Raw genomic sequence first — 27,979 nt, 5'->3', positions numbered from 1 at the left:
GATGTTTACTCGGAGGCCTGCCTTAACCCGGACTCTCTACCTCCAGCTCCAGTTAAGCCTGACAGGTACTACAGGGTTCCTGACTCACACCAATTTCTTTACAAACGCCATGCTGCTGACCTAGAAACCATCTCACAGGGGCCCAAGGGAGTTAAGGCTTCCATTTCCAAAAATCCACTGCCTTCCGAGAGAGATTCCAGATCCTTAGAAAGGTGGGGGAAAAAAGGTATATACCTCGGCTACCTTAACCATGAGAGCCTTAAACTGTCAGTTTCATATGCTAAAATACCAACAGTTTCTGTTATTTCAATTGAAAAGTAAAATGTCACAACCTGAACAACCAGACTTGAAGGATTTGCAGGATTTGATGCATAGTGCAGAACAAGTGGGTAAACATACCTTACAATGTGGTTTTGATGCTCTAGAGGCCTCATGTAGAGCTGCTGTTACAGTCTCAGTCATACGTAGGCATGCCTGACTCAAGGAACAAGCCTTGCCTGATCATGTCAAAGCTAAATTACTAGACGCCCCTCTTCAAAAGGATGTACTATTTGGGGCAAATGCTGAGGAAGTATTACGGAAAATGGAGGGAAAAGCTAAATCAATGCAAACTGTGAAAGAATTTCTGCAGGTTCAACCCCCACGTTTTAGTAGAAATTGGCCTTCCAAAAACTGGTCCTTTCCTGCCACAGACAGACCCCAAAGAGGCAGATACAGGTGCCCGAGGGGCAGAGGACAATCACAAGGATCGTACAGAGGCAGACAATGGCAAGCTCCTACACAAAGAGGTGGTGAGGACAACTCACAATCTTTCAGAAAGCAGACGCAATGACTTTCCCCTTTGCAGGCCAACCAGGTCTCAAATGGCAGCCCCCTTAGGAGGAAAGCTGGTACTATTCTCAAAAAAATTGGCATGTTGTGACAAAGGACAAATGGATCCTGGACATTATAAACAGAGGCTACAAATTCCATTTTCATACCCTTCCAAAAATGAGAGGCATGCCAAACCTGCCACACAATCAAAGGGCAGAGGCACAAAAGCAAATTTCAGATCTTATAAACATGAAAGCTATTCAAGAGGTACCTACACACGAACAAGGTCAAGGTTTTTATTCCAGGCTATTTCTGGTGCCAAGGAAGGGAAAAGATTGGAGACCTATTTTGGATCTTTCCATCCTAAACACATTCCTACTCGTACCAAAATTCAAGATGCTCACTCTACAGCAACTTCTTCCTATGCTGGGCAAGGAGTCTTGGCTGGTAACATTGGACCTCAAGGAGGCATACCTGCATGTCCCAATCAGACAAAATTGCAGTAGATACCTCAGATTTCTTGCAGGTTCAAGCCATTATCAATTCTCTTGGCTTATCTACTGCGCCCAGAGTATTCACGAAATGCTTGGCATCAGTAATTGCCTACTGCAGACTTCAAGGGATACAAATATACCCTTATTTGGACGACTGCCTGATCCAAGCGGACAGCAAGCACATTCTTCTGAAACATCTGGCTTATGTAATAATGTTATTAAACTCTCTGGGATACACAGTCAACAAAGAGAAATCAAGGCTAATACCCTCTCGGAATATAATTTTCCTGGGTGCCAATTTGGACACAAACACCCAGATGGCCTACCTCACGCCAGAGAAGCAGGGGCAACTAATTCAATATTTCAGAACACTGGCAAATTGCACCAGGCTGACTGCAAGGAAAATCCTGCAGGCTCTGGGATTCATGGCATCTTGCATCTTACTAATCCCATGTGCAAAGCTGCATATGAGAAAACTACAATGGTACCTAAAAAACATATGGTCTCAACACAGCCACAGTTTGGAAACAATGATACCACTAATTCCATGTCTGCAAAAGGAATTTCTGTGGTGGGCTCAAGCATGCCAAACAAACACAGGTCTTCCATTCAGCAAGCCTCAAGCAAATCAAGTCATCACAACAGACGCCTCGGACTACGCCTGGGGGGCGCACATGACAGACCAGTGCATTCAGGGCAAATGGTCCCAAAAAGAAAAGCACCTTCACATCAATCAAAAAGAAATGCTAGCAGTAATAAATGCTATTATAGCTTTCAAGGACCTTCTACAACCAGGTCAACTATTGATAAGAACGGACAACACCACAGTTATGTGGTACATAAACAAGCAGGGAGGAACACATTCTTATCCCCTATGCAGACTGGCCATGTCACTTTGGAACATGGCCATGGACTTACAAATGGAACTACAAGTACATTTCTTGCCAGGCAAGGAAAACACGCTGGCAGACAACCTAAGCAGGAATATGACAGATCCACACGAATGGAAGTTGCATCCAAAAGTTTTTACAGAAATAATACAAGAATGGGGAAGGCCAGACATAGATCTCTTTGCCTCCCACAAAAATCATCAATTGACAAAATTCTGCTCGAGGATCTTCCATCCAAAGGCCTGGAGAGTGGACGCTCTCTCTTTCAGTTGGACATCAATGACAGTTTATGCCTTCCCGCCACTTCCTCTGCTGCCCAAAGTCCTATTGAAGACCAGAGCAGACAGACCAAAGATGATCCTCATTGCTCCGGACTGGCCAAGGCAACACTCGTACCCACTCCTGAGGAGCCTGACGCATTCCCCTCCATGGACCCTGCCTCTAATGCCTCTTCTTCTGACTCAGCACAGCTTCAAAACTCTTCACAGTCAGCTAAAAACACTCAATCTAGCCGCATGGAAGATTCCTTAGCATCACAGCAGGCCCTACTCTCCAAGGAGGTGCAGGATGTCATTTTGGAGGCCAGAAGGCCATCAACTAGAAAAGCTTACTCCGCAAAATGGAAACGTTTTTGTGTCTGGAATGAGAAAAAGGGCCAGAACCCTGGAACACTGAATTTACCTCAAATACTACAATATTTGGCTGAACTATAAGCAGTGGACTTTCGTTCTCCTCCATCAAAATCCATGCCTCAGCCATTTCTGCAGAATACAACACAGATCCTCCTTTATTTTCTCACCCGCTTTTAAGACAGTTCCTCAGAGGGGCTAAGAATTTAAGACCTCCAAGGAAACAACCAATACCTGCTTGGGATCTCAATTGCATTCTGGAAAAACTGACTTTGCCTCCTTTTGAGCCAGCTGCCTCATCAGATTTGCAGTACTTGTCCTGGAAAACAGCTTTCCTTCTGGCTATCACTTCAGCTCGTAGAGTTTCAGAACTACAGGCTCTCATGGCTGTTCAGCCTTTTATCATCTTCCATCAGGACAGAGTTTCCTTACGAACCAACCCGTCCTTTATGCCTAAATTGGTATCCAGCGTAGCTTTAAATCAGGCCATACATTTACCTACTTTTTATCCCAATCTTCAAAACAAAGGAGAGAGATTACTACATTCCTTGGACATCCACAGGCTACTGCGTTATTATTTGGACAGAACAAAACCTTTCAGAAAATCAGAACAGCTCTTTGTGGCCTATGCGGTAGGAGCTCAAGGAAAACCAATTTCGAAACAGACAATCTCAAAATGGATAGCCCACTGCATACGCTTTTGCTATTCCTTTCATGGCAAAACTGTACCTACAGGCATTAGAACTCATTCCACCAGGGCCACAGCCACCTCTGCAGCCTTCCTCAGAGGAGTTCCTACCAAGGATATTTTGGAAGCAGCCACTTGGAGTTCTGTGCATACCTTCTCCAAACACTACAACCTACCATTATACTCCAAATCTAGAGCAGGCTTTGCCACTGCAGTCTTGCAGAGCATTTTGGCTCCTCCTAGTTCCACCTAGTGCCTACCACCCCTTTCTTAGCTTTGGGATTCTACCCATCTGTTATGACTGCAGCTGTATGCACGATGAACATAGTACAGTTTTGTACCTACCATAAATGTAGATGTTCGAGTGCTAATACAGCTGCAGTCCAGGTTTCCCTCCCTCCTTCCCCTCTAAGGGTATTCTTTTATGGTGTATTTGCTTGTAACTACTGTTTTTTGATTATATTGCATTGCATTACTACATAATTTTATGTATTGTCTTCCTTCTGGGGGCACCTGACATCTGGGGCAAGAAAAACTGAAGAAAATGGCGTTGGTTGGATGTCCTTCAAGGATGCATCTGCAGTCCTCACATATGGGTTGTCCTGCCTCAGGCAGCCCTTCGGTCGGCCGGATTCCAAAGTCTGGGTCTGGCGTCGGCTGATGTCACCCCTTCCCCGACGTCAGAGCGCCTGGGGTATAAAAGCGTCAGCCGACGCCATCTTCCTCTATCTTTCTTGCCGCGTGGTGCCCGAAGCAGAAGCAGTTCGCAAGTGCCGGTCGGCCAGCTCCTGTATTTCAGCTAACCGAAGACTTCAAAAGCTAAGTACCCCGTTGGGGACTCTTTCTTGCCTCAGCCGATGTCAGATAAAGTTAATAATTGCTTAACTTGTGGGAAACAAATACCTCATAAGGATTTCCACTCTTACTGCCTCCCCTGCCTAGGCCCAGACCACGATGTCTCGGCCTGTTCAGCCTGTGCTTCCTTCAATCGACGCACTCTTAGGTGTCGGGCGGAGTTTGCAGAGGAATTTTTTGGGGCTAGTTTCTCCTACAACATGCCGTCGGAGAGTCCGACTCCTCATTTAGCTAAGAAACGGAAGGACAAGGACCAAGACACGCGGACCGCGGTTTCGGCTGAAACCACGGCTAGGCCTACCGCGAGTGTCTCTGTCTCGGCTGAAACAGAGTCCTTGGTACTTCCGACCACCAATACCACTCTATCGACAACCCGGCCCCGGAGGCCCATACTGAGTCAGTTATTGAATTTCCTTCAGAAACTGGTGTCTTGGAAACTTCCGACACCATTCCTCTAGACAAAAGTACACCAGCACGTGGTGCTGCCAGGCCTCCTGCTTCCATGTCCATTAAGGCATTCACCAGGGCTAAAGCAGCTAAACACACAAAAACTATGCCTCCCAGGGTTATTCCTCAGGGACCCTCTACAGGTTCACAGATTCTTAGTTTGGCAGATGTCCTTATTTCCTTAATTAGGGGCTCTCAGCCCCATCCGGACAGGGGCTCTCAACCTCCTCTAGACAAAAGGCCCAGGGTTGAGCCCTCTGATCCCCACTCCTCGGATGAGGCCTCTGATGGCTCTGCCCTCTCTGACTACCAGGAGGAGGCTTTTTCGGCCTACGAGGATTCTGATGCAGAGGAATCTATCCCCTCGGCCTCCCCTCCTGAAGAACTTTCCTTCGGGGAAACCCTTCATACTATGAGAGAGCATTTCAATTGGCAGGGCCAGGAATTCTCTGGTTCCAGGAAGAAATTAAGGACTTTTCTGCATTTACCTCAGCATAGACCTTTGGCTATTCCTCCTGTTTTGAATGTCATTGATGATGTGTACTCTGAGTCTAGCATAACCCCTGACACTCTTCCTCCGGCTCCGGTAAAACCCGATAGGTACTACAGGGTCCCGGACACACATCATTTTCTTTACAAGGCCCACTCTGCTGATCCAGAAACTATTTCACAGGGCCCTAAAGGGGTTGCAGCTGCCACTTCTAAAAATCCACTTCCTTCTGAAAGGGAGTCCAGGGCATTAGAGAGATGGGGTAAAAAAGTGTATACTTCTGCTACTCTTTCTATGAGGTCATTAAATTGTCAATTTCATATGATACAATACCAAGAGTATTTGTTAGATGAATTGCATAAGAAACTGTCTTCTCCTGAACCCTTAGATCGTAAATCACTTCAGGATCTGGTGCATAATTCCCAGCAGGTTAGCAACCATTTCTTACAGTGTGGTTATGATGCATTGGAAGCTTCATGTAGGTCAGCTATGACAGGTGCAGTCATACGTAGGCATGCTTGGCTGAAGGAACAATCTCTGCCAGACCATGTAAAGGCAAAGCTTCTGGATGCTCCACTGGAGAAGCAAAAGTTATTTGGCTCCACTGCTCAGGAGGTCTTAAAGAAATTTGAGGAAAAGGCAAAATCTGTACAAAGAGTCAAAGATTTTCTCCAAGTCCAACCACCAAGATTCAGCAGAAATTGGCCTACCAAGAATTGGTCCTTTCTAGACACAGAGAGATTTCAGAGAGGCAAGAACAGGCGTGCCAGAGGTAGAGGACAAGCTAGAGGCTCCTACAGAGGACGTCAATGGCAGCCTCCCAACCAGAGAGGTAGTGCAGGACCTACAACTGCTGCACAAGGACAGAATCAATGACTTTGCTTTGACCCCGCCAACCAGGGCTCAATTAGAAGCACCTTTGGGTGGAAAGCTTTCTTTATTCTCAAAAAATTGGCACACTATTACAAGGGACAAATGGACACTGCAAATAATAGACAAAGGATACAAGTTCCATTTTCACACATTGCCAAAAAGAAAAGGTATGCCAGACCTGCCACCAAATCAAAAGGCAGAGGCTTTGAAACAAATCTCCAGCTTAATGCAAATGAAAGCTATAGAAAAGGTTCCCGTTTCAGAACAAGGCCAAGGATTTTATTCCAGACTATTCCTTGTTCCAAGAAAAGAAAAACAATGGAGGCCTATTCTCGACTTGTCCGCACTGAATTCTTATCTCATTGTGCCAAAATTCAAAATGCTGACTCTATAGCAACTCCTTCCCATGCTGGGCAAGGGGTCTTGGCTGGTAACTCTAGACCTCAAGGAGGCATACCTGCATGTCCCTATCAGACAAAGTTGCTGAAGACACCTCAGATTTCTTGCAGGTTTAGAGCATTATCAATTCTCAGCATTGCCCTTTGGCTTATCTACTGCACCCAGAGTATTCACGAAATGCCTGGCATCAGTAATTGCACACTACAGACTTCAGGGGATTCAAATCTACCCATATCTGGACGACTGCCTAATACAAGCGGACAGCCAACAAACTTTGTTAAAACACTTGGATTATGCCATCTGCCTACTTCAGGCTTTGGGATATACAGTCAACATTCACAAATCAAGACTTGTGCCATCCCAAAGGATAACTTTTCTGGGTGCGGACCTAGACACAACCAAACAAATGGCTTTCCTCACAGAAGAAAAACAAAGACAACTACCGGATTACTTCAAGAATCTGACGAGACAAACTCAGCTGACTGCAAGGAAAATCCTGCAGGCCCTGGGTTACATGGCATCTTGTATTCTTCTGATTACACAAGCAAGGCTGCATATGATGAAATTACAATGGTACCTAAGCAGTTTATGGACTCAGCACAGTCACAGCTTAGAAACTTTGATCCCACTCATTCCATGCCTCCAAAAGGAATTTCTTTGGTGGGCTCAAGCAAGTCAGTCAAACAGGGGTCTACCCTTCAGCAAACCAATAGCCAGCCAAACCATTACAACGGATGCTTCAGACCACGGTTGGGGAGCACACATGGAGGGCAGATGCATTCAAGGATTATGGTCACAAAAGGAACTACACATGCACATAAACCAAAAGGAAATGCTGGCAGTGATACATGCAATCGAGGCCTTCAGACTCTTTCTGCATCAAGGCCACCTGCTAATAAGGACAGACAACACCACAGTTATGTGGTACATAAACAAGCAAGGAGGTACCCATTCCTACCCTCTTTGCAGACTGACAATGAATCTATGGGAGCTTTCCCTGAAACTCAATATAGAGCTGCAATCACAGTTTGTACCAGGAAAAGACAATATACTGGCGGACAGCCTAAGCAGAAATATCATGGATGCACACGAATGGATGCTGCACCCAGACATCTTCCATCAGATAACACAATCATGGGGGAGGCCGGACATAGATCTTTTTGCCTCCCAGCACAATCATCAGCTGAAGAAATTCTGCACAAAGACATACCACCCACAAGCATGGAAAGTGGACGCCCTCTCTTTCAGTTGGAGAACTCTTAACAGTGTATGCATTCCCACCTCTTCCATTAATGACTAAGGTCTTACTGAAGATCAGGACAGAGCAGCCAAAAGTGATTTTGATAGCTCCGGACTGGCCAAGACAGCACTGGTACCCACTGTTAAAGAGCATGTCACGCACGAAACCGTGGCCTCTTCCTCAATGGCCACTGCTCCTGACACAGCACAATTACAAAACTCTGCATGCCAACCTGAAAACCTTGCAACTAACAGCCTGGAGAATACCTTGATTCCTTCCCAGGATAAGCTATCCAAGAGAGTTAAGGATATCATCATGGAAGCTCGCCGCCCTTCCACAAGAAAGGCTTACTCAGCAAAATGGAAAAGATTCCGCACTTGGAGCTCCACAAAGGGCCTAGATGCGACAGTGATGAACATGGCACATATCCTGGAATACTTGGCAGAAATGCTCCACAATGGCCTGTCTTACTCATCCATTAAAATTCATGCTTCAGCAATTTCAGCAGAATACAATACTGATCCTCCTGTCTTCTCTCACCCTCTCCTAAGACAGTTTCTAAGAGGAATTAAAAACATCAATCCTCCAAGGAAACCACCAGTGCCAACATGGGACCTTAACTTCGTGTTGGAAAAACTAACACTGCCTCCCTTTGAACCAGCAGCATCTTCAGAACTACAGTTCCTGTCTTGGAAGACTGCCTTCCTTCTGGCCATAACCTCAGCAAGGAGAGTATCTGAGTTACAGGCCCTCATGGCAGTACAACCATTTCTTATTTTTCATCAGGGCAGAGTTTCATTGAGAACCAATCCTTCATTTATGCCAAAGGTAGTATCCAGGATCTCATTGAACCAAGCTATTCACCTGCCTACCTTCTTTCCAAATCCACAAAACAAAGGGGAGAAACTTCTGCATACCCTGGACATTCACAGACAGCTGCGCTACTACTTGGACAGAACTAAAAGTTACAGAAAAACTGACCAGCTGTTTGTAGCATATGCTGCTGGTGCACAAGGAAAAGCAATTTCCAAACAGACAATTTCAAAATGGATAGGAAATTGCATTCGTTTTTGTTGCTCCTTTCATGGCAAAGCTGTGCCAGCTAACATTAGACCTCATTCCACCAGAGCCACAGCCACCTCCACAGCCTTCTTAAGAGGGGTGGCTACCAAGGACATTTTAGAAGCTGCTACATGGAGCTCCGTGCATACATTTTCCAAGCATTACAATCTACCTTTATATACCAGATCCAGAGCAGGCTTTGCTACGGCAGTCCTGCAGGGCATTTTAGCTACACCATCCTTTACATAGATCCTACCACCCCCAGATTGGCTATGGTATTCTACCCATATGTGAGGACTACAGATGCATCCTTGAAGGACATAGTACAGTTTTGTACCTACCATAAATGTAGATGTCCGATAGGTATGCATCTGCAGTCAGGTTTACCCTCCCTCCTTCCCCTCTGTGGTATTTCTTGGGTACTTTCCCTCTCATAGCTAGCTGGGGTTATCTATTATGGTGTATTTGTTTATATATATATATATATATATATATATATATATATATATATATATATATATACACATATACATATATTTTTCTGTGCATGTTTGGAATTTATTGCATTTCTCCAAATTTAGCCTTCCGTAGAGGGCACCTGGCATCTGGGGCAAGAAAAACTGAGGAAGATGGCGTCGGCTGACGCTTTTATACCCCAGGCGCTCTGACGTCGGGGAAGGGGCGACATCAGCAGACGCCGGACCCAGACTTTGGAATCCGGCCGACCGAAGGGCTGCCTGAGGCAGGACATCCCATATGTGAGGACTGCAAATGCATGCCTATCGGACATCTATATTTATGTTGGGTACAAAACTGTACTTTCTTTTATACCCTTGTCGAACTGACGTCAGGGAAGAGGCGAAGACAACCGACGCCAGACCTAGACTTTGGAATTTGGCCGACCGAGGACCCGCCTGACGGCAGGAGAACCCATCTGTTATGACTGCAGCTGTATTAGCACTCAAACATCTACATTTATGGTAGGTACAAAACTGTACTTTCTGATGAAGGTAAAGGTGTAAAGTTTGTGGAACTCCTCAGACAAACTGAAGAACGTAAATGTTAGAGATGTTAGTTATGATCCATCACTTAAAAATCTCTTTATCATCTATGGTCCCTAGGACTTCTTCAGGTGATTATAGACAGTGCCACAGTGATGTGGTGTGTAAACAAGAAGGGTGACACCAGCTCGTATCCTTTTTGCAGGCTGGCTGTGATGGCATGGGAAGTAGCTCAACAGCATTCCTTAACCCTCCAGGCATCTTACATTTTGCCAAAGCAAACTACAGTGGCAGACAAGCTGAGCAGGACCAGGACATATGCTCACAAACAGAAACTGAATGAAGGGGTCTTCCAGGAATTTATTTAGTTGTGGGGAGCACCTTAAATAGATCTGTTTGCCTCCTTTCAAAACTGACAACTGAACAAATTCTGCACAAAGGATCCTTGCAAGCATGCCTGGAAAACGCTTGCATTTTCATTCCTATGGTCAGGAATGTTCTTTTATGCATTTCTACCCTTTCCACTGATACCCGGGGTAATACTGAGGATTCAGAAGGACTCCCCAAAAAGTCACTGGGAAACTCCCTGTTGACCTGGCAGCATTAGTTCTCCTTTTTTTTAGAATTGGCCAAGGACAATTACCACAAGCTTCCTTACAGACTGGATCTACTCACATGAAACAAGGGAAGTTTGAAACCCCTCTTTCTCAACCATCTGCCTGGATGTTTCAGTTTTGATACCTTTTAGGCACCTTTTTCATAAGAACATGCAGCAGATACTAAAGGGTGCAAGAAAAACTGCCACTAAGAAATCTTATAATGGGGAGTGTAAAATGATTTTCTAGTTGGTGCCAAGCTAATAGCCAGGTTTCCATCAAGGATTGTGTACCATTGGTTCTAAAGCATTTGTGTGAGTTACTTCCCTCTGGTCTGACGTATTCGTTTCTGTAGGTACATTTTGCAACTATTTCAGTGTGTCGGACCATGGATCCTCCCCTTTTATTTCTGTTTTTGGTAAAACTGTTTCTGGAGGGGGTTACATCTTAGGTCTCCTAGAAAACAGGGGGCTCCTTTCTGGGATCTTAAATGTGTGCTAGAAAATTAATGTCTTGCTTTGAACCAACTCATCGGTCAGATTTAAGGTTAATCACATGGAATACTGTACTCCTTTTTGCTGTGATATCTGCAAGAAGAGTATCTGAGTTGCAGTCTTTCATAGTGGGTGAACCTTGTCTGGTCTTCCATAGAGACAGGGTCTCATTTAAGAACAAGTCCCTTATTTATTCCCAAAGTTGTTTCAAAGTTTAATTTGAATCAAGTCATCAGTCTCCCTGTATTTTGTCCAGATTCTCGGAACTAGGGAGAAAGGATTCCACATACAGTAGATGCTCAAGTTCCTCACTGCTGAAATAGTACCACCCACCCACCACCCCTTACTTCTGCATATAGGTGCAGGTTCTCAAATTATTGGTTGCTGTTTATATCAGTGCCCATCTTCTACAAGTGTGCCCATTCTCCTTCCCCTAGCATTATCACCTAAGGTATAAAAGAGGCAGTATGGCGGGAGGTTGAGTTCTGTGAGTGGATGTAATTTCTTGTTATGCTTCACCTTTATGTGGTACAATACGTATGTGGAGAATTACTGAGGAGGATATTGCATTATGGGTGAGGGGAAGAATGTAAGCCTGAGAAGGTTGCTTTTGCCAAGCTAATTTAGATCTTCAGTTTAAGTCCTGAATGTCTGAAGAGGAAGGATGGGGACCATGTAGAGCTATTATTATGGTAGGCAGTTGACCTTTCTGTTTCCAGGCAAATCTCAGAAGCATTTTTCAGAGAATTTCTGATGAGACTTGCTTCCGCCTCCCTAAATCTCCATCCTTGGCCATAGTGATATATGTTCTTCATGTTTCACTGTTGCATTCATTACATTTGGGTTATCTACTTGCAGGTAGCCCTCAGCTGGCCTGATTATCAAAGTCTTGGGTCCTGCGTTGGTTGTGGTCTCTTCTTCCATGATGTCAGGTAGTCAGGGGTATAAAGCATGCAGCCAACGTCATTACATCAGTCTTTCTTGCTGTGCGGTGTCCGAAGCAGAAGCAGTTCGCAAGTGCCGGTCGGCCGACTCCTGAAATTTTTGTTTTCAAATTTTAGAACCGAAGTCTTCAAAAAAGCTTAAGTAGCCCATTGGGGATCCTTTTTCTTACTCTAAACTGATGTCAGTAAAAGTTAACAATTGTATTACTTGTGGAAAGCAAATACTTCATAAATATTTTCATTCATACTGCATTCCTTGCTTAGGCCCAGACCACGACGTTCCTCGCTGTCAGTTTTGTGCCTTATTCAATCCTCAAACTATTCGTCGTCAGTTCATTTTCGCATCAAACTATTTCAGTACTTGGTTTAATTATCCAGAAATGGCTTCATTAAGCCATCCGACTGCCGACATTCCGAAAAAAACATAAAGATATAGACAGACCACATAGGTCCAAAGCTGCCGATGATGCTTCCATTAAGCTAGTCGCCAGTTCGCCGGTACTCAGTGAGGCACTTTCACAGCCCCTGATACCTGCTACATCAGATTCACAGGCCTCTACTGAGACCCATTTGGAGTCCTGTATGCCGCGAGATGCTTCTTCGACTATGGAACCTTCCAATATCTCTACCTTGAATGGGTCCGGAGCCGCTATGCAGGCACCGGCTTCTGAGGGTGTATTCAGGCCTACTGACTTGCATATCAAACCGATGCCATCTTCTTCTTCAAGGCCTAAAACTCGATCTACACGTAGAAAACTGACGTCCAAACCGCATGGTCAGGCCCATATGCCTAAAAAACAAATGATAAGAATGGCTGAAGACCTTATTACTGTAATTAGGGGAAGCCAGCCTTCTCCCTTTAAGAGACCTGGAATTGATTTTCCTTCTGATTCTTCTGATCAGGATTACTGGATGCTCCATTAAACCAAGACCGCCTGTTTGGCAACAAAGCAGAAGTAGTAGTTAAAAAGATGGAGGAAAAAGCTAAATCTATACAAACTGTTTAAGATTTCCTGCAAGTACAGCCTCTCAGATTTAGTAGGCATTGGCCTTTTAAGAATTGGTCCTTTCCTGTCTCTTCCAGGCCTTTTCAGTCCCAAACCCAGGACCAGCAGACCACCTAGGCTACAGTCTCAAGGTACTCACAGGCCTAAGCAGTAGTTGGCTCCCACTTCCAAAGCTGGAAGTAGTAAGACACCTCCCTATGGTAAACTGTCACAATGACTTAACCTTAAACTTTCCAAGCCCTGCTCAACTGACTGCTCCTTTAGGGGGAAAGATCGGCCTGCATGCAAAAAACTGGGGACTCATTACCCAAGACAAATGGGTTTTAAATATAGTTTCCCAAGGATACAGATTCCACTTCCACACCTTACCAATCCCAAATGGTTAGCCAGACCTACCCCCAAATCAGTGGGCAGAGGCTCAACAGCAGGTTCTCTCTCTTCTAAGTATCAGTGCTATTCAACCTGTCCCAGCAGAGGAATGGGGACAAGGTTTTTACTCCAGACTTTTCCTGGTACCCAGAAAAGACAACTCCTAGCATCCTATCCTGGACCTGTCTATCCTAAACACCTTTTTGGTAATCCCAGAATTTAAAATGCTAACTCTTCATCAGCTGCTTTCCATGCTAGGAAAAAATGCTTGGTTGTCAACACGACTCAAAGGAAGCTTACCTGCACATCCCAGTAAGGGAATCTTGCAGAAAATACCTACACTTCAGAGTAGGCTACATGCACTGTCAGATGTTCATCGTGTTACCCTGCTGCAGTCATCACACTTGGGTTATCCTGTCGTCAGGCAGTCCCGCAGTCGGCAGGATTTCCAAAGTCTTGGTCCGACGTCGGTTGCTGTCGCCTCGTCCCTGACATCAGTGTGCCAGGGGTACATATACTGCAACCGACGCCATTATCTTCAGTCTTTCTTGCCGCACGGTGCCCGAAGCAGAAGCAGTTCGCAAGTGCCGGTCGGCAGACTCCTGAGATTGTCGAATTCGAATTTCAGGCCGAAGTCTTCTATAAAGCTAAGTACCCCGTTGGGGAAACTTTTCTTGCCTCAGACCGATGTCAGAAAAAGTTAACAATTGTATTTCTTGTGGGAAGCAAATACCTCATAAGGATTTTCATTCTTATTGCATACCTTGCCTAGGCCCTGATCACGACGTCACTTGTCGTTTTTGTGCAAGGTTTAATAAGCGTACTATTAAAAGGCGATTTGATTTCGCACAACACTTTTTTGGTAGAAAATTTAACTATAACATGCTGTCGGAGCTACCGACTACTGGCGTGCACAAAAAACGCAGGGACAAGGACAGACAGCCAAGGCCTAAACCCGATTCCGAGGCCTCGGTTGATCCGGTCTCCGGTCCTCTGGTTATCAGTGAGGCTCCGACGCAGCCCCTGACTACTGCAGTCCTGGAACCCGAGGCCGCTACGGATATTTTGATGGAATGTACTAGGCCGACGCAGCCTTTTACTTCAGGCCCTTCCGACGACATACCTTCTAAGGATGTCGCGTTTTCAGACCAACGACTCTCACAGTCAAAACGTTTTCTAAGTCTAAGACTCCTTCTAAAGCTAAAAAGACTACACTTCAGTCTCCTGTTCAAGGCCCTATGCCTAAGAAACAGATGCTCAAAATGGCTGAAGATTTGATTTCTCTTATCAGGGGTACACAGCCTTCTCCTGAAAAAGGCCTAGACAAGAGGAAGATTCTGCTTCTTCTGAGCAACTGTGTCTATTTCTTCGGATTCCTCTGAAGGCCAAGACTATTCCTACTCTCCTTATGAAGATTCTGATGCTGAGGACTCTATTCCCTCAGCTTCCCCTCCTGAAGACTACTCTTTTGGGGAAACTTTACACACTATGAGGGAACATTTCCACTGGGAAGGTCAGGATTTCTCTGATTCCAAGAAAAGGCTCAGAGAGATTCCTTTACTCCCCCAACACAGACCTCTAGCCATCCCACCTGTTTTGGATATTGTGGATGATGTCTATTTAGAATCCAGTTTCAACCCAGACTCTCTACCTCCTGCTCCGGCAAAGCCTGACAGATACTACAGAGTACCTGATTCCCACAAATTTCTTTACAAAAGCCTAGTAGCTGACCCAGAGACTATCTCCCAGGGTCCCAAGGGGGCTAAGGCTTCCATGGCTAAAAACCCAGTACCTTCTGAGAGGGACTCAAGAGCACTAGACAGGTGGGGGAAAAAGGTTTACACCTCAGCCACATCAGCTATGAGAGCACTAAATTGTCAATTTCATATGCTCAAGTATCAGCAGTTTCTAATCTCTCAGTTAAAACAAAAGATAACCTCCCTTCCCCAACAATCTGAACTGAAAGAAGTACAGGATTTGTTGCACGCCACCGAGCAGGTGGGCAAACATACCTTACAATGTGGGTTTGATTCTTTGTACGCCTCCTGCAGAGCAGCTGTCACTGGATCAGTTGTACGTAGGCATGCCTGGTTAAAGGAAGAAAGTCTACCTGATCATGTCAAAGCAAAACCACTGGATGCACCCTTACAGCAGGATGTTCTTTTTGGAGTTAAAGCAGAAGAAGTGCTAAAGAAAATGGAAGATAAGGCGAAATCAATGCAGACAGTCAAAGATTTCCTACAGGTACAACCCCCTCGCTTCAGCAGAAACTGGCCAACAAAAAATTAGTCCTTTCCTGCTACTGACAGACCTCAGAGGGGTAAATACATGCGCCCAAGGGGCAGAGGACAACCACAAGCCCAGTATAAACCTCGCCAATGAGGCACTCCAACCCAGAAAGGAGGAGAAGACAGGTCTCAACCCACAGAAGGCAAACTCAATGACTTGCACCTCAACTGGTCAAACAAAGCTCTTTTGTTAGCCCCCTTGGGGGGAAAACTAGCACTTTTTGCAGACAACTGTCACATGGTCACAAAGGACAAATGGGTCCTAGACATAATTTTACGAGGATACAGATTCCACTTTCACACCTTGCCAATGAAAAGAGGAATGCCAAACCTGCCACTAAATCAAAGGACAGAGGCTCAAAAACAAATTACAGCTCTCATGGCCATGAGAGCCATTCAACGGGTACCGATTCAAGAGCAAGGCCAAGGATTTTACTCAAGGCTCTTTCTAGTACCCAGAAAGGACAATGCTTGGAGACCAATTCTGTATCTTTCAATTCTAAACACTTAATAAGTCCCAAAATTCAAGATGCTAACACTACAGCAGCTACTTCCCATGTTGGGCAAGGAAGCATGGCTGGTAACGTTGGACCTCAAGGAGGCACACCTGCATGTCCCTATCAGACAAAGTTGCAGAAGATACCTCCATTTCATTGCAGGTTCAACCCATTACCAATTCTCTGCACTGCTCTTTGGCTTATCTACTGCGCCCAGAGTTTTCACAAAATGCCTGGCACCAGTAATTGCATACTGCAGACAAAGAGGAATTCATATATATCCATACCTGGACGACTGCCTCATCCAAGCAGAAAGAAAAGACATTCTCTTACATCATCTGGCTTTTGTGAAGCATCTACTAAATTGTCTGGGGTACACAGTAAACGAAAAGAAGTCAAAACTACTACCCTCACAAAAAATGACATTCCTGGGTGCCAGCTTGGACACAACGGCCCAGAAGGCTTATCTTACACCAGACAAACAACTACAACTGACTCAATATTTCAAGACCATGGCAACAAAGACCCAATTAACTGCAAGAAAAATTATGCAGGCTTTGGGCTTCATGGCATCTTGCATTCTGATACCATTTGCAAAACTGCATATGAGGAAATTACAGTGGTACTTAAAAAGTGTATGGTCTCAACACAGCCACAGCTTGGACACAGTGATATCTCTCATTCCCTGCCTTCAACAGGAATTTCTGTGGTGGTCACAGGCATGTCACCTCAACAAGGGTCAGGCTTTCACCTTGCCCCCAACCAGGCAAACTATCACAACAGACGCCTCAGACTATGCCTGGGGGGCACACATGGCAGGGCAATGCATTCAAGGCCTATGGACTGCAGAACAAAGAAAACTGCACATAAATCAAAAAGAGATGCTAGCTGTACAGAAAGCTCTGACAGCCTTCAAGGATCTTCTACATCCAGGACAACTTGCAATAAAGACGGACAACACCACAGTAATGTGGTACATAAACAAACAAGGGGGCACACATTCCTACCCTCTTTGCAGGCAAGCAACAATCTTATGGAACACAGCTCTGGCCTACCAAGTCCAGTCACAAGCTCAATTCCTGCCAGGACAGAAAAGCACATTGGCAGACGACCTAAGCAGAAACATCAAAGATCCCCACGAGTGGAAGCTAGACCCACAAATATTTACAATGATAACTCAAAATTGGGGCCTACCAAATATAGACCTGCTTGCCAGTCCTCAAAACTACCAACTGACAAAATTTTGTACAAGGACATTCCACCAACAAGCTTGGAAAGTGGACACTCTCTCCTTCAGTTGGAAAAACCTGACAGCATATGCCTTTCCTCCATTACCTCTTCTCACAAAGGTTCTCTTGAAGGTCAAAAAGGAGAAACCTCGACTGATTCTCATAGCCCCAGACTGGCCACGCCAGCACTGGTACCCGCTATTGAAGAATATGGCTCACGGCCCACCATGGATATTGCCTCAAATACCTCATTTGCTCACGCAGCAAAACAAACAGATTCTACACAGCTAGCTAAAAACCTTAAACCTGGCTGCATGGCGAATCTTTTAAACATCCAACAAGCCCCTCTTTCACAAGCAGTTCTGGATGTTATTCTGGAAGCCAGGAGGCCAAGCACCAGGAAGGCTTACTCGGACAAATGGAAAAGGTTTTCTGCCTGGAACCAAGCTAAAGGCCAAGACACAACTCAGCCTCATATGCCTCACATTCTGCAGTATTTAGCAGAGATGTTGCACAAAGGACTTTCCTTCTCCTCTATTAAAATCCATGCTTCAGCTATTTCAGCTCACTACGACACAAATCCACCTTTATTTTCACATCCTCTTCTAAAGCAGTTCCTCAGAGGGGCAAAAAACATTAGACCACCTAGAAGAGCTCCTACACCAACATGGGACCTCAACTTTGTTCTGGAAAAACTAACGCTACCTCCCTTTGAACCAGCATTCTCTGCAGACCTTCAGTTCCTATCTTGGAAGACTGCCCTGCTCCTGGCAATAACTTCTGCTAGGAGAGTCTCAGAATTTCAGGCACTAATGGCAGTGGAACCTTTCCTCATTTTCCATCAAGACAGAGTTTCTCTATGAAGTAATCCTTCATTCATGCCTAAGGTGGTTTCCAGTGTAGCTTTAAATCAAACCATCCATCTACCCACCTTCTTCCCCAATCCACAGAACAAAGGTGAGAGACTCCTGCATTCCTTGGACATTCACAGGCAGCTTCGTTACTACTTGGACAAAACTAAGGCTTTCAGAAAAACTGACCAGCTCTTTGTATCCTATGCTACAGCTTCTCAAGGGAGGGCTATATCCAAACAAACCATTTCTAAATGGATAGTCCATTGCATACGGTTCTGTTATACCCATCATGGGAAACCAGTTCCTACTAACATTAGATCCCACTCTACCAGGGCAACAGCTACCTCTACAGCCTTTCTCAGAGGGGTCCCTACCAAGAAAATTTTAGAAGCTGCAACTTGGAGTTCAGTACACACCTTCACCAAACACTATCACCTACCTCTTTATTCTAAGTCCAGGGCAGGCTTCGCCACTGCAATTCTGCAGGGCCTCATTGCCTCCACTAAACCTCTATGATACCTCCACCCTGCCTTAGCTTTGGGACTCAATCCAAGTGTGATGACTGCAGCAAGGTAACACGATGAACATAGTACAGTTTTGTACCTACCATAAATGTAGATGTTCGAGTGTTCACCCTGCTGCAGTCCAGGTTACCCTCCCTCCAACCCCTCTGATCTTTTGGCTAAATCTCTGCTATACCTTACTGATGTATTTGCTCATAGCTGAAGGGATTTTGTGTTTGTACAGTGTTCACACCATTTGGTACTAATTTTGATCACCTTTTTGGGGGCACCTGACATCTGGGGCAAGAAAAACTGAAGATAATGTTGTCGGTTGCAGTATATGTACCCCTGGTGCACTGACGTCAGGGACGAGGCGACAGCAACCGACGTCGGACCAAGACTTTGGAAATCCGGCCGACTGCGGGACTGCCTGACGACAGGATAACCCAAGTGTGATGACTGCAGCAGGGTGAACACTCGAACATCTACATTTATGGTAGGTACAAAACTGTACTTTCTCTGCACTGTCCTTTGGCTTATCTACTGCACCCAGGGTATTCACAAAGTGCCTAGCTCCAGTCATTGCATTCTGCAGGCAAAGAAATATTCAAATATACCCATACCTGGACGATTGTCTAATTCAGCCAGAAAACCAGGACACACTATTGAATCACCTGGCATTTGTAAAGAAACTGCTAATCTTACTGGGGTACACCATAAATGAAAAGAAACCTCACCTAGTACCCTGCCAACAAACTGTATTCCTGGGAGCAACCTTGAACAGAACTTCCTACATGGCCTACCTCACGCCAGAGAAACAAGTTTATTTGACAGCCTACTTCGAACTACTGGCCACAAAGACCCAGCTATCTGCGAAGAAAATACTGCAAGTCCTGGGGTTCGTGGCCTCTTGCATCCTACTAATTCCATATGCAAGACTGCATATGAGGAAACTACAATGGTATCTAAAAAGCCTATGGTATCAACATTCTCAGGACCGGGAATCAATGATTCCTATCATTCCTTGTATAAAGGCAGAGTTCCTTTGGTGAGCAGAGACCTGCTACCACAACAAGGGACTGCCATTCACTCTACCCCCTGCCACCCAAACCCTAACAACAGATGCATCAGACTATGCATGGGGGGCTCACTTGGCAGAGCAGGACATTCAGGGCAAATGGAACCCAAGTCAAATGCACCTGCATATCAGTCAAAAAGAAATGTTAGTTGTGCAGAATTCTCTGACAGCCTTCAAGGGCCACATTCTTCCAGGACAGTTGTTAGTAAAGACAAACAAGCAGGGGGAACCCACTTACATCCTCTCTGCAGACTAGCCATGGCTCTGTGGAACACGGCCTTGAGCTATCAAGTGCACCTACAAGCTCAATTCCTGCCACGCAAGCTAAATTCACTGGCAGACGACCTAAGCAGAAATCTCATGGACCCACACGAGTGGAAACTGGAACCAAAGATATTCAACATTTTGAGAAACAAATGGAGGAGCCCAGAGATAGACATGTTTGCCTCCCCTCAAAACTACCACTTCGACAAATTCTGCACAAGGACTCCCCACAGACAAGCTTGGAAAGTGGATGCCCTGTCCTTTACCTGGGAAAGCCTCTCACTTTATGCCTTTCCCCCTCTCCCTCTCCTCTCGAAAGTTCTACTTAAGATCAAATGGGACAAACCAAGGACAATACTCATTGCACCAGACTGGCCACGCCAACACTGGTACCCCCTCTTGCGCAGTATGTCACTGCTGGAACCATGGCACCTGCCTCAGACCCCTGCCCTGCTGTCTCAGCAGGAGGGCCAGATTCTGCACCCCCTGCTTCAAACCCTGAACCTTGCAGCCTGGCTAATTACCTGAGCTCTCCAATACCATCTCTCAGTAAGCAAGTGCTGGATGTCATTCTGGAGGCAAGAAGGCCTAGTACTAGAAAACCTTATGCTGAAAAGTGGAAAAGATACTGTTCTTGGAACCAAACTCAGGAGATGGGCACAACAGTGCCCAGCTTACCGCATATTCTTCAATACTTAACAGAGATGCTTCACAAGGGCCTTTCCTTCTCTTCTGTTAAAATTCATGCCTCAGCCATTTCAACACATTATAATACTGAGCCACCCCTCTTCTCTCACCCCTGCTGAAGCAATTCCTCAGAGGGTCAAAAATTTTAAGACCACCCAGGAGAGCCCTTACCCCAGGCTGGGACCTTAACTTTGTATTGGAAAAGCTCACTCTACCTCCTTTTGAGCCAGCTGCAACTGCAGAGTTGAAATTCCTTTATTGGAAAACAGCCTTCCTGCTAGACATCACTTCAGCAAGAAGGGTGTCTGAATTATAGGCCCTCATGGCAGTGGAGCCCTTCATCATCTTCCATGCAGACAGGGTGTCCCTCAGAACCAATATTTTTTTTATGCCCATGGTGGTATTCAGTGTGGGCCTTAAGTCAGTCCATTCATTTGCCAACCTTCTTTTCTAATCCACAGAACAAAGGAGAACAAATACTGCACTCTTTGGATGTGCACAGACAACTTAGATTTTATTTGGACAAGACTAAGCCTCTCAGGAAAACTGAACAGCTGCTAGTTGCCTTTGCTGCAGGGTCAGAGCGGAAGGCCATTTCAAAGCAAACCATTTCTAAGTGGATAGGCCATTGCATTCATTTTCTGCTATAAGTACTGTGGAAAACCTACACCACAGGGGATAAGATCACATTCCACCAGGGCTGCATCTACTTCAACAGCCTTTCTCAGAGGTGTTCCTACCAGGGACATCCTAGATGCTGCTACCTGGAGTTCTGTTCATGCCTTCACCAAGCATTACTACTTGCCTATTTTTTCTAAATCCAGAGGTGGTTTTGCCACTGCAGTCTTGCAGGGCCTAATAGCTGGTCATAATGCTCTTTAACTGCCTCCTCTCTTCCTTCGCTTTGGGAATCTACCCAAATGTAATGACTGCAACAGTGAAACACGAAGAACATAGTACAGTTGTGTACACTTAGCATAAATGTAGATGTTCGAGTGTGTTCATTGTTGCAGTCCTGGTTACCCTCCCTCCAGCCCGCTGACATCTATTGGCTATACCTCTCTTCTTCTTTACTGTATTTAAGCTTTCCTGGTGTATTTGCTTTTTGTTGGAGATGTATATAATTGCTTCCCGTTATGGGGGCACCTAACATCTGGGGCAAGAAAAACGAATGTAATGGCGTCGGCTGCATGCTTTATACCCATTACTACCTGACGTCAGGGAAGAAGAGAGCAACCGACGCAGGACCCAAGACTTTGATAATCAGGCCAGCTGAGGGCTACCTGCAAGCAGATAACCCAACTGTAATGACTGCAACAGTGAATAAAAACATCTACATTTATGGTAAGTGTACACAACTGTACTTTACTCATTAGCTTTAGTTTTCCAGTCATAAATATTTAGTTTGGGATTTAGTTATTTTTAACATTAGGTTAGGTGCAGGTGTTCTTCGTGTTTCACTGTTGCAGTCATTACATTTGGGTAATTTGATGTCAGTGCTACCTGTGTGAGATTTTTGCAACTTGAAGTAGTTGACTTCGTGTAGTCAAAGGAATGGAGGTGAGGAAGCATATCCCGCTACTGCTGCCTCCCCTGCTGGTCACATTAAGGAAGTCCTTTTAGTGAGTATTGCCTCATTGAAGTTATACAGGGTGCAACTTAAGAAACAAATGTTGAAGGGACTGGTTAATGAATGCTGTTAACTGAGTAAATATAATTTTTTCTTGTAGTAATTTGACACCAGCTGTCTATGTTAACTGTTGCTATCAAGCACAGCTATTACTTTCAAAGCTCTCCATCTATGTGCAGCCCTAAATTGCTAGGTTTTATTTAGCAGTTATTTTCACTAATCTTGAAAGCAGAATGCTTCATAATAAACATTGTGATACCCGTCGTTTTTTGTCAATATTACTGTTTTTAAGAAGCGTTAGGTTCACATTCATATGCTGTCTTTGTGGTGTGTGATAATGCATGGTACAGATTTGATGCTTGTATTGCTTTCCACTGTCTAATTACGTAATACTAGTGACACTTTTTTTTTTCTTTTTCCTGTGTCCATTTTTAGCTGTTGGAGAAACACAGAAATACAGAGTGTATGGTAGAACTACTTAAACTCTATCAGGAGGAAGATGATGCGTATATTGTACTTGTTGAAGCCACTACAGAACTGTATCAATATCTCTTACAACCATTCAGAGACATGAGAGAACTGGCTATGCTGAGAAGGCAGCAGATAAAGGTATGGCAAGTCTTGAACTGCTCCATTTTGTTCAGTGTAAAAAGAGCCAAATAAATAATCATGTTATATATTACAAGACTCTTTCCCTTGTCTGCTAACTCATAAAACGAGTGCTTTAAATTCAGAATATAAAATTGCTTTCTAGCTGTGAACTTATCTTCACTATGGTGTGTTAGCAACTAGCATGAATTCACACTTTGATTGCATGTATAATATTTTTAAGTTTGTGTGTTTTTGTTTAACAGAAAGTGTGCAGTTTGCGGAGTCCAGTTGCTGGCCTTATATTAAGGCTGCTTTATTTTTTTTTCTTTTGTTTGTTTTTGGGCATTATTGAAACCCTCCACATATATGCTTTGTCGTTGCCTCTACCATTATATTCAAGAGTATTAACAGCATCTCTCAGGTTCTCCCGTTCAATTCTCGGCTAGAGTGTGGGGAGTGCCTTCTGTGTGGAGTCTGCATGTCCTCCCCACGGTAGGGTGGGCATTCGAAAGACATGCGTGAATGGGCGTGCCTTCGTTGAAGGTTGAACGTCGAGCTGGCACCTTGGCGTTTATGAAAAACTACTGCCAATCATTAGCGGACCGGAGTTCCGCTGTGGTGACCCCTAACCGGGAAAAGTCATAAGACAAACATTAACAATGTCTCTCTCGTTGAAATAGTGTTTGTTTGCAAAACAGTTGCTACCCTTTCTCCTTTTCTCTCCTTGTTTGTTTATTTATTTTATATGCATTTGTCATTTGGGAGTAGCACATTGATTCATATGAGCCTTTTCCAGGGATCTGCTTTATTAACTCATATTCCAGCTGCTCACGTTTCACCTTCTTGGTGCAGATTGCTTGATTCACACTGTGTTCATGATCAGCGGAGAGCTTAAAATTTGTGTTTTTTTTTTTTTTCCAGTGGAGCCTTCCCCCTCTGCACCCCATGTTATGGGTGCTGTAACCCCACCCCCACCCTCTTTTTATTTAAACATCTTTATTGAAGTATCACTTGTGACCTAGGCAAATATACATTTATATAAAAGTAATCAAACTGTATTAACAAGTTCACGTTTACAAACATTGTACTTCACTTGTATTGCTATATATCATATAATCTAAGCAACATTACATAAATTATTAAATTCCTGCCCTTTTTGGAACAAAAATGTCTTTATTAAATCATCACTTATGATATAGGCAGTCATACATTTATATAAATGAAAACAAACCACACCAACACAATACTAGTTGCAAGCATTTTACATCACAAACAGTACTGACACACTCCCAGTTACAAACATTATATACCACTTATAATCTACCCATTCATTTTCAGTCAGACATGACATAGTTCATTTAAGTACTGTCTTCTTTTAAACCTCATTCCTCCCTTGTATGTATTGTTCCCACAATTCCCATTTTTAATGCAGTTTCCTCCTACCCTTTTCCAAAGATCTTAATTCCAGTTGTTTTATCTCTGTTACTATATTCACTGCTTCTAGTATAGCTGGTTTAGATTTTGATTTCCATTTTGTACTAATTGCTTTTTGGCAGCCACCATAATTAGATGTAACAAGGCCTTACCATGTCTAGGCAATTCCGATTCTGTATCATAGTTTAGAAAAATCATCTCTTGTGTCACACCAGTTTGCCCACTCAGCATCTTTAATAGTGCATCCTGCAGGGAATTCTTAGACTGCCAACTCACTGCAGTCCCAGGAAATATGTTGCTAGTTACCACTTTATTCTCCTTCACACCTCCAACATTTGCTGTCTACCTGAGGAAAAATTATCTGGATCTACTTGGGGAATAAAAATATCTGTGTAAACATTTCCAAGCAAAAATCCTAAATCTTCTAGATTTTGTTGCATATTTAGGAGACACACACATATTCTCCCATTGTTTCTTTGTGAATTGCTAATCATGTCTCTCTTCCCAATCCTTTCTAACCTCCTCTGATTGATTCTTATAGTTATCATGCAATAATTTATATGCTGTACTAATTACTCCTTTTTTAATGGCAGGTTCTATTGTAGATTCTACTAAAAACCCTACCAGTGCCGGTCTTTCGTTTAGGACCGCCCCCCCCATTTCTCTTTGCTTATACTCTGATATGGAAGGCAGTCTCTAACCTGCAGTCCAAATAAATTCTTGGTGTCTTCCCATTATATCATCTTTCCCTCTCTAGTTATTTGCTCCCAATACCTTGGGTCCTTTGCAAGTTTTCTTCTGTAAATTCCAACCCCCTCTTGCCTATTGTTTGTATTCCTAATTGCAGTCATCCTTATTGGCAGAATCTCTTTTCTCCATTCCTGCGTTGACTTTGTTCTTAGGATACTTTCTGCTACTTTATAGGTATAATATTCTGTATGGTTATTGTTCTCCGTAAAGGCCTGCATCCAAAATCCCAGTCTCTCCTTGTTTCTTGATCTTCCCCTCTGGTTCATTATCCCTTTCCACTTTGAATTAAATTTTTCTACTTGTACAAAGTATAGGTCCCTTAACTGTGTAGCTCTGAAATATCCCTTCAAATCGGGTAATCCCAGTCTGCCCTGTTCTTCTGGAAGAATCGGCTTATCCCACTTGTGACTCTTGCCATCTTCCCCTCCCAGATAGTCTTTCAGCTCTTTATTGATTGCTATCCACAACTCCTCTGGTTGATAAAAAAAATGCCTCGCCTGTGTATAAGACTAATGGGACTAAAAACATTTTAACTACTTGTGTCTTACTATCCATATCCATTAAACAAATTTTATTTTATTTAACATTTGTTAACCGGGAAATTCTGACATGGAATGAAGCCAATTTTCAGCAGAGGCCTGGGGAGAAACACTCCAGACACATGTATTTGTAATGTGGGAGGAAACCGGAGCACCCGGAGGAAACCGACATGAACGCAGGGAGGACATGCAGACTCCACACAGAAGGTACCCCAGCCGGGAATCGGTCAACAATGCTACTGCTGCACCACTGCTTCATTTTCTCAATTTTTGTACTATGTTTTGTTTAGTCTCTTCCCACATATCCTTAGTTGCCATGCCATAATCATTTTAATCCCTACTTGTAAATACTTCATTTTATCATGTCCCCATGTATGTGGGTAACCCCGTTTACAAAACATATTCTTTAATTTGCTGTACTCACTCAAAAAATCTTCTTCCAAGGTTACCATCCTAGCCACCTGCACTAGTTGCCCCTTCACCACTGATCATTTCTGGTGAAAAGAGTAGGCACTTGAAAAGTGCAAAAAAGAATTAGAATATGTATGTACTCTTTTAAAGATTCTAGCAACATATCTATGGTTTATCATGTCTTTAATTAGCTCCACATCTAAATAGGGGATTCTTTCTAGCTAACCATAATATGGTGAGAGACCTTACCTATGGTGACTTGCACCTGAATGAGCTCCATGCTATCATCCTGTTTAACCAACCTGAATGTATGTTTGTTGCTAACATAACATAGTTGGAAACACCTCACCTTGTTGGCCTAATTGTGTGGAAGGTACTGTAGTTCTGAACTTCTGGAATACTTCCTGTGGCTTTAAACCAAGTGTCAGTCACAACACAGATGTGTAGATTCTCCAGGGTGAGGATGGCTTAAAGAATGTGGAGATATTCTTCGTGTTTCACTGTTGCAGTCATCACACTTGGGTTATCTGACTGCAGGTAGCCCTCAGTCGGCCCGTATACCAGAGTCCTAGAATTTCTGCGTTGGATGTTGCCACTTCTTCCATGATGTCAGGTCATCAGGGGTATAAAACAGGCAGCCGATGCCATTACATCAGCTTTTCTTGCCGAGCGGGAGCCCGAAGCAGACGCAGTTCGCAAGTGCCGGTCGACCGCTACCTGAAATTTTCATTTTTCGAGTTTGTAAGCCTGAAGTCTTCTAAAGTTAAGTACCATGTTGGGGACCCATTTTCTTGCTCTAACAGATATCAGAAAAAGTTAACAATTGTTTTGCCTGTGGAAAGCAAATACCTCACAGAGATTTTCATTCTTACTGCGTCACCTGTTTAGGCCCAGACCACGATGGCCCTCGCTGTTGGTTTTGTGCCTTAACACCCGAACTGTTAGTCGTCGGGCTAGCTTTGTTGCTAAATTCTTTCCCTCTTGTTCTCCATATTCCGAAATGGCTTTGATAAGCCATCTGACTACCGATCTTCCGAAAAAATGTAAAGAATAAAGACAGAGACAGACCGCATGGGTCCAAAACTGCCGACGACGCTTCCGTTAAGCTAGGTACTCAGCGAGGCGCCTTCGCAGCCTCTGATTCCCACTTCTACAGATTCACAGGCCTCTGTTGAAACCCATTCGGAGTCCGGTATGCCGTGAGATGCTTCGACTATGGAACCTGTGGATGTCTCCACCTTGGATGGGTCCGGATCTGCTGTGCAGGCACCAGCTTCTGAGGGTGTATTCCGACCTACTGATGTTCGAATTAAACTGACAACTTTGTTTTTGGCTAAAACTAGTGAGTTTCTGAGGCCCAGAGTATGCACCAAACTGACCAAAGCGCATGCTACAGCTCCCATGAGACAAAAGCAAATGCTTAGAATGGCTGAAGACCTTATTACCCTAATTAGGGGAAGCCAGCCTTCCCCTGCTAACAGACAGAATTGAGTTACATTCTGATTCTACAGACCAGGAGTCCGATGGCTTTGGCCCTTATGATTATCAGGACATGCCCTTATCAACCTGTGAGAATTCTGATGCAAAGGAATCCATTCCCTCTGCCTCCCTTCCAAAGGACTTTTCTTTTGGTGAAACTTGCATACTTTGAGAGCATTTCCGCTGGGAATGCCAGGACTACCCTCAGTCCAAAAAGAGACTCTGAGAATTTTTTAGAGTTGCCTCAGCACAGGTCTCTAGCTATACCCCATGATGTTCTTTGTGTTTCACTGTTGCAGTCATTACATTTGGGTAATCTGCTGGCAGGTTGCCCTCAGTCGGCCTGAATATCAAAGTCCTGTGTCCTGCGTCAGTTGCTGTCTCCTCTTCCATGACGTCAGGTTGTCAGGAGTATAAAACAGGCAGCCAACGCCATTTTCTTTAGTCTTTCTTA

At 44.2% G+C, this 27,979-nt stretch overlaps 1 protein-coding gene across 1 annotated transcript in view; it reads left to right on the top strand.

Annotated features, from left to right (window-relative positions):
• The window catches only part of JMY (junction mediating and regulatory protein, p53 cofactor), a 1,751,371-nt gene that overhangs the window by 273,401 nt on the left and 1,449,991 nt on the right, over nucleotides 1-27,979 (top strand). Inside the window, exon 2 of the mRNA XM_044063717.1 lies at nucleotides 22,757-22,930. Within this exon, the coding sequence (XP_043919652.1) occupies nucleotides 22,757-22,930 (174 nt within the window). The remainder of the gene's footprint in view (nucleotides 1-22,756; nucleotides 22,931-27,979) is intronic.

This window comes from Protopterus annectens, chromosome 2.part2, assembly GCF_019279795.1.
Source record: "Protopterus annectens isolate FY-2018-M chromosome 2.part2, PAN1.0, whole genome shotgun sequence".
NCBI classification, from domain to species: domain Eukaryota; kingdom Metazoa; phylum Chordata; order Ceratodontiformes; family Protopteridae; genus Protopterus; species Protopterus annectens.
The sequence above is the reverse complement of the archived record's forward strand: the minus strand, read 5'-3'. Positions and strand labels throughout refer to the sequence as shown.